This window comes from Belonocnema kinseyi, chromosome 5, assembly GCF_010883055.1.
Source record: "Belonocnema kinseyi isolate 2016_QV_RU_SX_M_011 chromosome 5, B_treatae_v1, whole genome shotgun sequence".
Classification (NCBI taxonomy): domain Eukaryota; kingdom Metazoa; phylum Arthropoda; class Insecta; order Hymenoptera; family Cynipidae; genus Belonocnema; species Belonocnema kinseyi.
The window spans coordinates 61,200,916-61,217,185 of NC_046661.1; the positions used below are offsets into that span (position 1 = coordinate 61,200,916).

Sequence of the window (16,270 nt, forward strand, 5' to 3'; positions counted from 1 at the left end):
AGATATAACTTAAGATAAGATATAACTATCGTCTCCTATCTTAATATATATTAAGGTTTGCCAAAAAAAAACCAATTTTGTAATTTCATACGCACCTAGAGTCAAATTATTCATAAGCGCAATACAACCCTACTCATTTTTTTACATGTTTTTAACAACAATTAGATAGTGCGACTTGCATTGTTAATTATTTTATTGATAAACCCGACCATTATTAAAAGCTATTTTTGATCAAAATGAACCAATATGATGAACTTTGTGAAACTTTTAAGCATACTTAAAACGGTATTTAACATTCAAACTTGTTGCCACGGGTAGTATACTTTTCGCTCCCTAGCTTCACAAGTAGGCACCGGCTGAGGAGAGCGAACTTCCCCTTCCACCGCACGGACTACGAATCTATCCTCTTCTATTACACCTTCTCAAGTAATGTCCAACTCTACTCTCCCTTGCCCTCCTTAGTTCAGTGATACCTGATTAGTCCCAACTCCTGTACTTTTCTTATCCAGGACTGACTTAAATAAAAACGACAGCCAAGTATAGTGACGTTAGGCCATGTGGATCGTAATGAGTTATGTATCTCTACTTAGAAATATACAAAGAAATTTGTTGGTTCTAAAACTAAACCCCTGTCAGTGCACAATTTGCAGCGAGCAGAGAAATATTGTTGATACGTGAAAGTTTTCTTCTTTTTCAACAAACAGTAAACAAGTGGAACATAATGTCCATTAAAAAAGCCGTGCAGTGTGAAAAGTTGAGTGAAAAATTTAATACAATAATCAAATGTACCATTAATGTACAAATACCTCGAAAGAGTTAATAATTCTAAATTTTTTTAGTTGTAAAAATTACAAAATTTTCAGTCTAATTATTTAACGTTACAAAATCCTCACCGAATATAGTTCTCAAATCTAAATCGCTAATTATGTGTTGCGTTTCCTTCAAATCTTTAGGGAGGCTTGGAATTAATTCACGTCTAGCTCTAGAAACATCTAATTTAATACTTTTTACATCATCTACTTGTAATTGCTTATGATTTTCATTGACACTGTCACAAAAAATTTTGGAGTAACAGATTAATGCACTACCGTGTATCTCCAAAATTAAGAATGCGGCAAATGAAAAGGGCGGGGGAGAGAAGGGCTAGACATTGCTGGACTTACTGCCGTAATCCGTGCAGTGGAAGGGGACGTTCGCTCCCCTCTGCCGGTGGCTACCCGTGAAGGTCTGGAGCTTAAAATCAATCGCCCTGTTGCCACATATTTCTCATGGATTTAAGAATAAGATTTGAAAATCTGAACTTGATTAATAAATATTTAGTTAGGAAAAGTTATGAATTAACAAAAGAAAATATTCACAATTTCTCGTTTCGAAGAGTAGTTGAGAACCTTATCTAAGGTACTAAGGCCAGGAGTGGCTAGGGTGCAATTCTGCATTAAAGAATAACGCCAGGTATATACTGGCAGAAATTTGAGAGACAGTCTAAACCTGACTTATTAAAATTTTGATTGTTGCTAATAGTTGGTATCAAGAGGTTTTAAATCAAATAAAACTTACAAAAAATTACTTTTAATTAAAATAATTTACTATTCATGGTCATTTTGAAATATTTAGATTTAAAGAATTAGAGTAAAAAAAATCCTTGACTTTAAAGCTAAATATTTTTTCATTCGTTGATTAAAATAGCTTCAATCTAGGAAAATTTGACGGGAAATTGTATAATATTAGGACTAAACGTCACAACAGGTGTCCGCCCACCATTGACTATTTGAATGTTTCATTAACAGAACCGTTGCATTCTCAGGGTACCCAGAATCGCTTGGGTTCTCAAATTCTAACGATCGGAAAATTTATAGAAAATAACTAAAACTCTAGTCGCACCATCTAATGGCTGTTAACATTTTTTTATAAATGAGTAGGGTTGTATTACGCTTAGAAATAATTTGACTCCTAGATGGGTATGAAATACGAAAATTAGCTTTTTTTGGCACACCCTAATATATATATATATATTGAATCATTTTTATTTTAATTGAAAATGTACCGAAGACCCTTGATCTCCTTAAGTCAAGCTATACAACAGAATTTGTATGTGCACAGAAAGGCAAAATGAGAATACTTACTAATAAAATAACACCTTTGAGAATCACATCAGTATTCAGCTCAACGTTGAGCAAGTCGTTGCTCAGCTTCGCGAACTTTTCCGGTGTGAGCTTGTTAAGAATGCCCCGCACCTTTCGGAAGATGAGATCATTTCTGCTTTCTGGGGTGAGTGCATCGCGTCTTACAGTTGAAGGAGGGATCCAGCGTCGCTCAGTGGATAGGGAGCGAATTTCGTCCCTGGAAGGCATCGAATCTTTTTAGTTTTGAGATAGACTAATTGCGTTCGCAGCAAGCAGGATTTTTTTTTTGAAGTAAAAATGAAGCAGCTTGCGTTTAGACTTGTTTAAAGCCAAGACTTTGTAGACTCTGACCTTCCTCCCGAGACACGAGAAGCACCCCCCGGTCCTGTGGGGTTGTCCGTTGTTGCGCGTGTGTTGGCCCCCTGAACGATAAATCACAGCACACAGTTGATGCACCAGGAAGCTGAAACACAAAAACAGATTTATTATTTTATGAAGCTTAAAGGCCATGCATCACATTCTTTTCAACTGATCTTATGTAGAAAATTTATCGCACAGAAAGTGCACCTTACAAAAATAAGCAAACTTTAGAAATTGAAATCACCAGGCCCTGAATTACATGAAGATAGAAAAAATGTATAGTTCTTGAAATTTTGTAAAACTCTTTAACATACACTTTTTTCGTACTCTACCTAGTATGTGCAACTTTAAACAATTTTGTAAGATTCCAATCATAGCAGTTTATCTACGACAAAATCATATTTTCATAAACTTCAAATAACTAAAATAATGAACAATGGTATTTTTGGGCTTAGAGCGAGCAGTAACACCTAAAATTGTATATAAAATATGGATACTCCCATCAATTCTTCATCTCAGTGGCTTAATTTTGAAATTCTGACCTTAAACTTAAAATTAGCGGCCTAAAAAACTCATGCATATTAAGTTTTATGAAAATCCAGCCAGAAAGAGAATGTTTGCTTCCTAAGATTAAAAAGTCTTTTTGTGACTATAAAAGGCTGTAAAAATGTATAGTTCTTGGAGTTTTGTAAAACTCTTTAACATATACTTTTTTCGTACTCTATCTAGTATGTCCAACTTTAAACAATCTTGTAAGATTTCAATTATAGCAGTTTATCTAGGATAAAATCATATTTTTATAAACCTCAAGTAACTAAAATAATCAATCATGGTATTTTTGGGCTCAGAGCGGTCAGTAACACCTAAAATTTTATATAAAATGTGGATACTCCCATCAATTCGTCATCTCAGTGGTTAATTTTTCAATTCTGACCTTAAATTTATAATTACCTGTCTAAAAAACTCATGCACATCAAGTTTTATGAAAATCCAGCCAGAAAGAGAAGATTTGCTTCCTAAGATTAAAAAGTCTTTTTGCGACTATAAAAGGTTGTGCCTCTCTTCTGATTACTTTTATTACTTATTTTTATAATGTGGGGTGCTGGGCCACCACGTGCCTTTCTCTTAGGCTCAGTGCTTTTTAAACAAAATAAATGAATTATAATATGGGTCAATCTGTTCATTTTTAATGATTAAGAGACTACTGTACATTATATTATACTTATTCAGAGATAAAATACTTAAACAAATGTTTTAATAAATAACAAATTTAAAAAGAAACGTAAAATTACCTTTTTAACAAAAGAGTTCGTGTTTCAACCAATTACACGATTTTCATATCTCAAACGGGATTAGAAAGAATGTCGTTAAGTAATGACAGATTGTTCTGTCGCACGTGTACGTTACCGGCATGCATCTCACGCTACGCGCTCGGTCTTTGTACTTCACACACATTTGTGCATAGGCCTTTTAAAATCAATGGTAAAACCATCGACAAATGTAATTTGGTGATTTTGAATTTTTGTTTGTTAAAGCTGTTTCATCTTTAATGAACACATTCTCACAACGTATATCGTGCTTCGCGCTCACTACAATTTGTCAAAAACGCCCATTTTTCTATTTTAGGTATCTTCAACTCTATAATATTAAATTTATTTTACATTCATAAATTTCTGTACCTTGGTCTGAGAATGCTTATACAACAATTACAAATTAAAAGCCAGGAGGAAATTTGTAGATCTAGTTTAAGTGAACAATTTTGTTTTGAAACATTTCACTTTGTTCCATTTTTTGTTCTAATCACTCTCATATTTGAAGTCCTTGATTAAAACAGAAACTTCGCATCCTATCAAAAAATGATTCAAAACAAATTTATAGATATTATTTATGCAAACAATTTTGCTAATTAGCATTTATTGTGCACTGCCTACAGTTCGTTTGGGTACATTTCCTTTAAACATATGAACACTTCAAAGACGAATATCTGTACAGGAACTGAATGTACGTCTCTGTAAGTAGGATAGTTTGAAATATTAGAAAACTTTCTGTCGAATCCGCCCACCTTTACATTTAAGAAACAGACGAATTCTGGTAGTTGGCGAGTGAAGGGTGGGGGGCAGACTCCCGAATCTAGCCCCTCCACTATGGCCACTTCTTCGCGCGTCGTTTTCATGATTCCAGCAGGTTTCGGACGGTATGATATAGTGGTACGTGGATGTGGTTTTCTCAGGTCCTTCGCGCACCTCGAAACAGCCAATTCACGCCATCGGAAACTTGAAAATCGTTTTTGAACCGGTAGGGCTTTTGCTTCGCGGTATGACGCATAGCTTCAAAGTTAAAATTTTTTTCAGCAAAATCATGCAATCAGAGTAAAGCCTACTCTTTGAATATAAATAAAGAGCACTATTAAGTATTATGCAGAGTTCAAAACAAGATTTTAAAATGTTCCTTAAAAAAAGAAAAAAAAAATTTGAAGCTAAACATTTTTTGACTCATTCACTAGATAGTTTCGAATTACGCGGATTTGACACTAAATTTTATAAAGTTTCAAATGATTCTACTTAAAAAGTCATAGATAAGGTTTTTTGCAGAGACGCTCGACTTCCACCGTGTGAAGTATAAGTTTTCAAATGATCAAAGGAAATGTATCGATACTTTTAAAAAAGATCTCAAGAAATGTAGCCAAGCATTTCCAAATATTATTTATTATCAAATTAGTAGATCTTTTTTTGGTATACCTTTTTGCGGTGAATAATTTTTGTCCAACAATTTTTTTATCTTGCATAGTTTGACAGCAAAATGGGATTTTTTATTTTTCAGTATTTTCTTGTAGTTAAACCAAAAGCATAGTTTAAAACAAACCAAAAATTACAGACAACAAAGTGATAAGATTTTAGTAATAAAACTCACCAGACACTGACTTAATTGCTCAAGTCTTCTCAATTTTTAAATATAATTTAGATTAGGAGAAAGTTTCTACACTCAAGAAAATTTTAAGGAAAGGACCCCGCACAGAATGCATGGAAAAATGTCTTTCGGTGGATTTGGTTAAAACTTGGTAATTTTGTAGACGATAAGGGTAAGCCAAGCGCCCAAAATCAGAACCTAAGATATATCCGTATAGCATTGAAAGAAAAAAAAACGACAAAATCAGTATCGCGCATTAAAATGTGGGAAACATTACGTCGATCTCACACTGCAACAGTCACAATTTAAGGGCAGCAATGGTGTTTGAATAAGGTCAGTATCAAGTGAAGTAATGCCAATCGCATGAATCGCCCGCTTCTCGCAATGTTCGGACGCAAAGCGCTCTATATTTCGAAATAACTACAGCACTCACGGTTTCAGGGCGCCATCGGTTCTAAAATAAGGTTTTAATCATTTATATATATCACAACGGTCGAACGCTAAGCGCTCACTATTAAGAATCAACTACGATACTCACTGTTTCTGGACATCAACGGTTGTGAAATAAGGTCATATTCATGTGCGACTGTCTTAAGCATATATATCGTCCTCTTCTCGAAACAACGGAGCGCGAAGCGCGCAACGTTTTATCGTAACGGATACAATTACTGCTTTCATAGGAGAAAGGATTTTAAAGTGAGCTCAGTTTGATTGGAGGTAATGCCATTTATATAAATCCCCCGCTCCTCGCAATTTCCGAAAGCGAAGCGTTCAATATTTGGGATTAAGTGCAACACTTAGTTTCAGGGCAGTAACGCTTCTAAAATAAGATCATTATGAAGTACGTTTGTGCCAATCGTACATACCGTCCTTTTCTCGCAACGGCCGCACTTGATCTTGACCTTCTTTTATCATCGTTGCTGCCCTGAAATAGTGAGTGTTGCAGTTAATTCGAAATATTAAACGCATCGCCTTTGAAAATTGTGAGAAGTGAACGATATATATGATTCGAACAATCGAACTTAATGCTAATCTTATTTTTATAACCTTTTCTAACTTAAAACAGTGATTATTTTCAAATATTGAGTGCTTAGCGTTCGGTCTTTGTGAGAAGAGGGCGATTCTTATGATTTGCATTACTGCACTTTATACTGGACTTATTTTATCACCGTTGCTTCTCCGCAAAAATGAGTGCCGCAGTTGATTAAAAATATTTAGCGCTTAGCGTTCCGCCGTTACGAGAAGCGCGCTGTGTGAGGAGGACGTAAAGTTTAATACATTTTAATGCGTGACACTGATTGTGCTGTCGTTTTTGCTTTCAGTGCGGGGTCCTTTACAAAGCTTTTAAAAATTCTATTTTTTTCGGGGAATTTATAAAAATGAGATTTTGTACAAGAAAATCTAAAAATATTGAAATCTAACACGGTGTTTGAAAATTGGGGATATTATTTAGATTACGAGCGAAAATGGTTACTCACGCTTTTTTCAAAAGTCGGAGAATTGCCAAATTTTTTAACGCATTTGTGTCCTGCGGAACCTCAGGATGAAGACGCAAAATAAAATTCTTCAGTACAAGGCTGTTTTCGATTAATAATTTTTTTTCGACCCACCTTAATAGCCTAACATACCAAAAATTGATTTAAATCCCTCCTTATAGGCTATTAATGGACGTATATGTTAAAATGAGTGCCCTGTTAATGGGAACCACAGAACTTCAAGGCCCCATATCTATAATTATAATGGGGCGAAAATTTGGACTAACAGACGGAGGTCGAGTTTTTAGGAAGCATTTTAATTTTAGAATCGTGTTGTGAAGTTTAGAACAATTAGTGAATCAAAAAAATATTTATTTTTTACTACATGGGTCATTCTCTCTGGAAGTGAATTTCTGTGTTCCAGCTAGATAATTTGCACTGAAATTTAAAAAAAATTTTCTGTTATTTTATCAAACCTCCTTTACATGTGTAATAAATCCATAAAAATATCAATATTTGTTGCATATTTCAAAGCTTTAATTTTTTTACCTACCCTTGTATGTAAGCCCCTTGAAAAATCTTAGCAATTCAAAAATTTCTGTTTCTGAAATTTATTAAATGATTTAAAGCATGTAAAGTATCGCAGTATAACCCAACTTTCCAACAGGACATTTTGTTCGCGACTAGGCAAAATATATAGAAACTTTGGCTAGAATAAGCATTTTAGAGAGTCACCCATAAATATGTTGCCGAAACTTTTTATTACAATAAAATTTTCAAAGCAAAACCTCCTTTATTTAATTGAGCGCCAAAAAAGTTAAAATCAATAAAATGCATAAAAGTGAGGTTGCATATGCTTCCGAAACTATACATCAAACGGAGTGGCTACTTCGCCATACATTTATGTCGAAATAGCCAACGGTAGCTTATTTCGACATACAAATATGGCAAAATAGCCGACGGTAACTTATTTGGACATACAAAAAACTCTCGCTTTCAGTCACCCAGTTCTCAGCCTGTGTCGGAAATGTCGGAAATATTTGTCACCATCTCCCAAAAAGGTAAAACTTCTATTCCATCCATGTGGCACATAACAGGTTTGTTACTAAATCGTGCCATTTTTCTAATGAAATATGCCCGTCTTACATGGTAATTTTTAATGGACAAAAGATACATTCGATGCTGCTAGGTACCTACGCTTACCGGGTCACATGATAATTTTGAGTTGGCCGAACAGTGAAACAAACGTTCGGTCTCAGCAACCTCTCCTGTGCTACATGGTACTTTTGGCAGAAGTTATTAGTAGAGTTGAGCCTGTCAGGTACCGGGATACATGGCACGTTCAACTATGCGAAACAGTGAAATGAACTAAACTACATGGTACTTTTGACTTTGCCGAATGGAGAAAAGAACAGTAATTTGTTCGTTCTTTCAGCTACTTTACACATTTATTTATAGTGCTTTAATAGGTAGAAGCAGCTTTTTTCTATGAGGAATATGGTCATCCATACTATTGTAAGGAGCAAAATATATTATTTTAAAGTAAAATCTCCATTTGCTCTACGGAATAAAATACACTTTGTATATGTTTATATTTATATTTTATTTTAGTAAAATTACTCTTATATAACACATAAAAACATTAAATCTAAACGTCTTAATCATAAATTATTATTTTCTAACGCCAATTCATCATATATAAACGTATACGTCGCTGTGGATCAAACTGATGTGATTTTACAAAATTGTTTATCTTAATTAATAAATTCTTAAATATTGCCTTACATAAATTAATGTTTAAATAAAAATATATATATATATATGAAACAAATAATTTATTATATATAATAAATTATTTGTTTCATTGTGGATTAACAAATTTTTCTTTAGTTTAAACAAATAATTTTCCATACTTAGACCAAGTTTTTCAGAATGTATTGAGATCCGTTACAAATTCGTGAAATATGGATTTTTGTAATTACCAAAACTTGGCGAACTTCGTGGAGGTTAATTCTTTGACGGTGTCATAATCACAGAAAGTGGCTTTATGTACTGATCGTTGCATGATGAAAATGATTCGTGGTTTAACAGGGACAAAAGAGCGAGTATCTTCAACGGTCCGTTAACGGTAAAGTATCATAAATTGTCTGGTTAGAGAAAGTTATGTACCTTATTAAAGCATAGAGTTTGTTACACCATAATTTCTATAAAGCTTCAATAATTTACTACACTTACCATAAAATTCTCACCTGCGTGTCAGTCACATTCACTATATAAGCAGATATAATTTTTGGCACATATCTTATTTTGACAAAGCCGTTATTTGAAAAAATGATACAAACAACAAGAAAAACACTTCACTAAAGATAGATGCCAACTGAAGGGTCTCTTTTGGTTAAATGGCCTGGCAGAGCATTAGCATTTTTTCTTTTTTTACTAAATAACCGGGATACGATCAACTCCGAATCTAGTTCAGTTCATGCAACTTCAAGTCACAGAATCATTCGCCACTTTAATATGTTGTGCAGTACAGACTTTAGTGGCAGGTATTTCTTGTCTGATAGAATTAAACATGTAACAAACAAACAAAAAAGGTGGAGTACTTGACAAAATCGCGAATTAATATTTTAGAAGAACATTGTAACTTTCAAGATGTTCTCATTTCTCGAACGATCTGGAATCTGGAAGGAAAATTTAAATATCTCTATTAAGTAAAAAGTTATAGCTTTTATAAACTCGCTCTCCTTATTGTGCCCGTCGCCCCCTCCTGTATATATTCCGAAAGGGCGAACTAAAATACCGTCTTTATTTAGTCGTCATTTTATGTGGAAATAAGCTACCTCGGCTATTTTGCCATACTTGTATTTCGAAATAAGCTACCATCGGCTATTTCGACATACAAGTATGGTGAAATAAGCTACCTCGGATATTTCGACATACTTGTATGGCGCAATAAGCTACCGTCGGCAAGGTGTAAAACCAGAAATCAACAATAGCAAAATGCATTTATGGATAAACAAGGAAGTGGTGGGTAAGAATGAAGTCTTCCAAATGAAAATGAGAAATTGTTCAGTGACATCTTTACTGTTTTTTAAAGAGGTTTAAGTGTGTGTCTCTGTACGACGTATTTGCGATTTTTGTGTTTGTGGGATTACGAAATGATTTACGGTGAAAGGGAGAGAGAGAGAGAGATCTAGAAGGAGATAGAGGTGGTGAGAGGGAGAGAGAGAAGCTGTACGACATATAAATACTAAGTTTATGCATTAAAACATTTTCAAACTTATTTAAATCTTATATATTGCACTGAGGAGGACCCATATCCATTTTCGAAACGTTTGCCAATCTAAACTTTTAAGAAATGCATGTTTTATAATTAAGTATTTTCATAAGACCCCAATGCCAATGAAAAATTTCTTCAAAGAAAGAAAATAAGAAAGTTAAAAAGAAAAATTCAAAAGAACAAAATGGAAAGTAAGCGAAAGGCAGGATTAAATAAGAAAGCAGAAGCGGAGAAAGAAATAACTAGAAGTACAACGAGAAAACGAACGTTGAAATAAATTAACAGGGCAATTAAGGGACAAGTAAAAATAATTGAAGAAATTATTGAGAGAAATGTGCCCGACGAAAAAAAGTACGAAAATGGGTTAAAACTCATCAAAAGTATAAAAAGAAAAAGGCCTTACAACAATTAAAATTGAAAATTCACGTTAGAATCCACGTTAAAAGAAACAGTGGGAGAAAGAAGATTATCCGTAACAGAGCCACTTGTTATGAAGAATTACAAGAACTGAAAAAATAAAATTGACTCCAATTAAAAAAGCACAGCATATGAAGAATAATAGAATAACGAGCATACATTCCTCCCCAAGGACTGCGCTTAAGGGTTTCAGTGGTAGAAGGAGAATTGACAGAGATTTCGAGAAATGGATGATTTTTGGAGCAGTTCTAAAAAGCAAGTGCAGATCTTTGCTCAAGAAAATAATTATCGTGGAGCCGGTACGTCCATGGAAAAATTGTCGGAAAACGAGCAGTTCTAAAAAGCAGGTGCAGATCCTTGCTCAAGAAAATAATGATCGTGGAGCCGGTACGTCCATGGAAAAATGGTCGGAAAACACCGACTTTTACAGGAATGTACAAAATCAGTCCATTATTCTGAACAAAATTACGTCGAACGGAGAAACTTTTTGAAAATGTAGAAAAAGCCAAACCTCAGAGACAATTATTTGTCTCGAAAAGTGTTATGAGTTTTTTTGAATAGAACAGTCGTATGTGCCCAGGGAAAAAAGGATACCATCACTCGAAATAAAATCAAACTTGCAAATTAAAATCTGCCTGCTTTATCGATATCAGCGATTTTAATCCAATTGTTTACTACGAATGGAAGAACATAAAAGAAAAACGCATCTCAATCAAAGTGAAGCAGAAGGTGGATACCACTGACGAAAATTTGAAGAAACTGTTTCTAGATACTCTGGAAGTGTTTTTTAGTCGTATGTACAAAGTAGAGCTTTAACAATCGACTGTGAGGAACTTGAAATCGTCTTTGACGAAAGTTGATCTTTTCTCTCATATTGATTTTATTCAGAATTCCGAAGGTAAGTATCCTAAAGAGCCACAAGCTCAAAGAGGATCTACAAATTTATTATAAATCTTTTTTGGATAGAGCAAATAGTTTTTCTTTTAATCGTAAAAAATAAGATTGATAACAAATTTTTCGATGGAGTGCGCTTTCTTTTAATTATAAAAATAAGACAATAAAAATACATATATTTTAATACTAATACAGATTATGAATTGTAATAATATAAATTTGTTGAAATGATACATTTTCCAGGGTAGCTAAGAATAAAACTTAATACAAAATAAGAAACAAATATTAAAGTATTCATGATCAATAAAATTTGTACTTCATTTTGGAATATCTGAATAAGCAATCCTAGACCAAGGTACAGAAAAAAAGTAAAATACATTTGATATAATAGTTAACAAAGGAAAATTCACAATCACGAAGTTACAGCTGTCAATACCCAGCGCGATGTGCGAGATAAGTATATTATCGAACGCGAAGATACAGACCCAACAGATGTGTACCCTAGGTGCGCTCAAACTTGTAAGCGAAGCGACTGAAAATTTAACTCTTTTTGTTGGGACTAATGAGAGATAATAACCGCATATGATAAAAGGTCAAAAGAAACAAACACAGGGTTGCCACAGACTTTCCATTTTTTATTTCCTTGACTTTTCCCTGACTTTTTTCAAAAATCCCTGACTTTTCGACGTACCTATAGCAAACTCTAAGCCCAAAAAAAAACACATCAGGGTAGTAAATCATACAGTTTTTCCTTCCAATTTATTGAAAGTTTATGATAAGATTCTGACAAAACGTAAAATACATAAATAAAATGAACTCAAATAAAACCAAGATACACAATATCTACAGTAAAAAATAAAATTAAGTCAGGTTAACAGATACTTGTATGTGGAATTATCCAGTTGCGTGATTTAAACGAAACAGGGCCCTCAAGTGGCTAAATCATGTATTTATTAAATCATGCTTAACGCTGCTTCTCTGCGTCTACTAAACGTCTAATTTGTAAACAATAAGAGACCTGCCCATTCTTACACGGGCGAGTCCGACAACACAGCGCGCGGCGTGACCCCATCGAGCGGATAGGAGCCGAGCATCACCGAACATTCTCTGGCAACAGTCTAGTAGCGGCGCAGCGACGACCGGCGCGCATTAATATGTAATCTGTATGAATTGATACGGCCCTATCCGTGATCGACGATTGGTCAGCGGTTTTTTTTTTAAATTCCCTGACCCATTTTCAAAATTCACTGAGTTTTCACTGATTTCCCTGACCATTTTTTTCTTCCCTGATTTTTCAAGGATTTCAAGGTCTGTGGCAACCATGAAACACTTTATGTGAAAATAAATATGTAAACTGTATATTTAGATGTACAAAAGAACTTTAACTAAATACTGGAAACTTGAGAGTGGAATTGAAAACTTTAACTTTACTGAATACCTTAGTGTCTTTACCTCTGCGCGTTACGCGACGGTTAGTCACGACATAACTGATTTCTATATTAGCCCTCAGGCCCATTTTGCCTATGGGCTAGAGAAGGGGACACAAGACTCTCTTCTATTCATTCACTTTTGGCACTTTTGGATATCGCTAGAATCGTTGTAGTTTCAACACTCCCCCTCAACGATATAATCACGATATACACACAACTTTTGATTCGTTGGACACTTCACAAGAAACGACTCAAATTACAAAAAGAAGTTTAAAACACTATAATTTTTATCTGTACACAGAAGTGTTATTTAATTAATTCAGATCCTTTAAATTTAAAAACTTAAATCCTCTGAGGTCATTGAACTCAAACTTAAGCATTCCTTTTCTGCCTGAACATTCCTGCATATTTCGGTCATTGAGCCCCGATCATTTGGTGCTGGCTTTAAGTTAGAGGGCAACTCTGCCATTGCGCCCCTTGGTCCGCGTACTCCATAGACATTTTCTGCTGATTTGAATGAATCCGTGTATCTCTCTGATGGTGTGCCTTTATTGCATCTTTCAGATTTTCTAAGTGATGTGGACTCTACACTTCCTTCCGTGTCCCCTTCAATGACTTCGTCTGCCGGTGCACTGGAACTGGAATTCTTCCCTGAATCATTCCTATCGTTCGCGTTTCCTATTTCCTTTTGATGCTGTTCAATAGATTCGAAACCTATCTATACCTCTACGAATTTTCTTGAAACAGTCTCTTTAACTACTGTCCCGGCATGCTTTGTATCCGCAGGTACTCGATGCCTGGGCTGTATGCTCCCCGACCGTTCCTCGCGCTCGCCACACCTACCCTTTGATTTATTTATTGGCTCCGCCGTGTTGACTAGTTTTAATTCATAGAGTTGGGATGGTGCTAAAACTGCGGTCGCTTTCACTTTTCCTTCCTTGAGGCTAACGACGTCACAATTAATGCCCTTAAACTGTACACTAAAACCTTTCCCGGCTAATTTGCTTACGTACAATAAACTTGAGCTTATGGTTTGTACGTAGGGCGATTTCCATTTCATCGCGGTGTACCTGCTCGTCTTACCCTTTCCACTCGACTTCTCCTCACGTCCCTGACTGAGCGAGATTGCTATGCCGGGCTTTGCCAGCGCGGGGCTCCCTTTGTCCTAATGAGGCATAAAATGTCATGCATAAAAATTTTATAGTTTTGCAATCAGCAAATTCAAAATATATTCGGAATCTGTGTTTTTTTGCGATTCCAACAATATGTAACTTGCAATTAAAATATTAATATTATACTAAGTTATGGCAGATATTAGTTTGTTTTGACCCTGACTAGATAGCATTGTGGAATTTTCCGTAGAATAGTTGAAAACGCATCAGTTTATTTGGTTGAAAATTCGCCTGTTGACAATTTAATAGAATATAGGGATTTTCGCCCAACTGCCTAGAAGAATATTATACTTGAAACCAAATACTTATATTTTCCATGTTGTAATCTACTATAATAAGTATATTCATTTTAATTCTATTCCCTGGAAAGTGAAGTTTAATTTCCTTTTAATAAGTTCCCTTGTGCTTAATACACTAGTGTGGCCCTTATTTTTCAAAATCTTTTTTTTCATCTACTAGTTCTGTTCGATTGTCCAAGAATCAACCATCATTTTTAATATTATAAAATGAAAGTGTATGTCTAAATCTGTATGTGTATAATAAATAACTTATATTGTGTACTGTTTTGTTAAGGATTCATCTTTCTGGTTTAAAAATTCAAGTACTTGGTTTCAAGTATGATATTCTTCTAGGTAGCTGGGTGAAAATCCGTATATTCTAATAAATTGTCAACAGGCGAATTTTCAACTAAATAAACTGATGCATTTTCAACTATTCTACGGAAAATTCCATAAGGGATCGTCCATATATTACGTAAGACATTTTTCTATTGTTTATATCGCTGTGTCCTTTTCAACTTGATAAAAATATTATTTTCGTCTTTATTCAAACAACAGAAAAACATCTTACGTAATATATGGACAATCCCTAATGCTATCTATTCAGGATCAAAACAAACTAATATCTGCCATAACTTAGTCTAATTTCAGTATTTTAATTTCAAGTTACATATCGTTGGAATCGCAAAAAAACACAGATTCCGAATATATTTTGAATTTGCTGATTGCAAAACTATAAAATTTTTATGCATGACATTTTATGCCTCATTAGGACAAAGGGAGCCCCGCGCTGGCAAAGCCCGGCATAGCAATCTCGCTCAGTCAGGGACGTGAGGAGAAGTCGAGTGGAGAGGGTAAGACGAGCAGGTACACCGCGATCAAATGGATCTGCCCTTAAAAGGACCACTAAAAGGATCTTGAAAAGGACCCAAATCTCTCAAACTATCTCCGAGACTATTTCGTTTCAAATCGACTTTGTTTAGAGACTCAAATGGGTCAGGCTATTTCGCTAAAGAAAACTCAGAGACTTCTTTCGGTAGGGAGGTCAACAAAAGTAGTCCCATGCTCACAGCGGGGACCCTGCCTTGGAGCCTACCGAGCTACCCGGCCCGGGGTGGCATCCCCCTACCGTCGGGTAGCCACCCTACCTAGGGTAGCAGTTTGGGAATCGTTACCTTAGAGCTAGTTTTGAATGAAATGCAAGTTAAAATTGTAGAATTCAAACTCCAGACTCGACTTGTATCCCTAGCATTTACCGCCGCCAAACGCATCACTCGGGAATCTGCCATGATGGTAAGAACTCATAGACTCAGCGTGACTGGCATGAGGTGTACTCCTCAATCGGTAAGGAGAGAACGTAAATAGCCGACACAACGCGGTAAATGCTTACTTGTTTACACAGTCAACCGCTGCCGGTGACTTGCGTCCTACGGTCAGAATCGACGGGGGCCTAGCTGACTTGCGTCCTCGCCATCCGTTCCTTCTTTCCCTTTCCACTCGTAGCTTCTCTCATTTTCCTGCACCTCTTAAGAGCATGCTCTTTGGTGACCACCTGAGCAAACTGGTTATGAGCATTTTTTTGGTGTTATTTTTGTATATTTTTTGGTTGTATACATCAATATGTTTATAATTGTAAATAAAGTTTATTTATAAATTGATGAAATAGGATATTACTAGAGATGGGACGAGCAGTAGCATACCTACTGCTTCCTGCCCTCCGGCCTCCTGCACACTCCGGCGATGCAGTACCTACTGCACGCAGGAGCTTCGCAGGACCTACTGCAAACTTCGGCCGGTATTTTTTTGCCCGCCGAAGTTGCAGCAGCTCACTACCCCGATTTACCGAATTTCTCCTGCAAACTCCGGCAGCACTCCGGCAGGCCTTCCTACTGCTTCCTCCGGCCATAACAATGCAAACACATGTGCGCTCAAGG

At 35.5% G+C, this 16,270-nt stretch overlaps 1 protein-coding gene across 1 annotated transcript in view; it reads right to left on the reverse strand.

Moving 5' to 3' along the window:
- The window catches only part of LOC117173681 (eukaryotic translation initiation factor 4 gamma 2-like), a 160,009-nt gene that overhangs the window by 116,463 nt on the left and 27,276 nt on the right, over nt 1-16,270 (reverse strand). The window contains exon 2 of the mRNA XM_033362321.1: nt 2,124-2,586. Coding sequence (XP_033218212.1) covers nt 2,124-2,351 — 228 coding nt within the window. The 5' untranslated portion in view covers nt 2,352-2,586. The remainder of the gene's footprint in view (nt 1-2,123; nt 2,587-16,270) is intronic.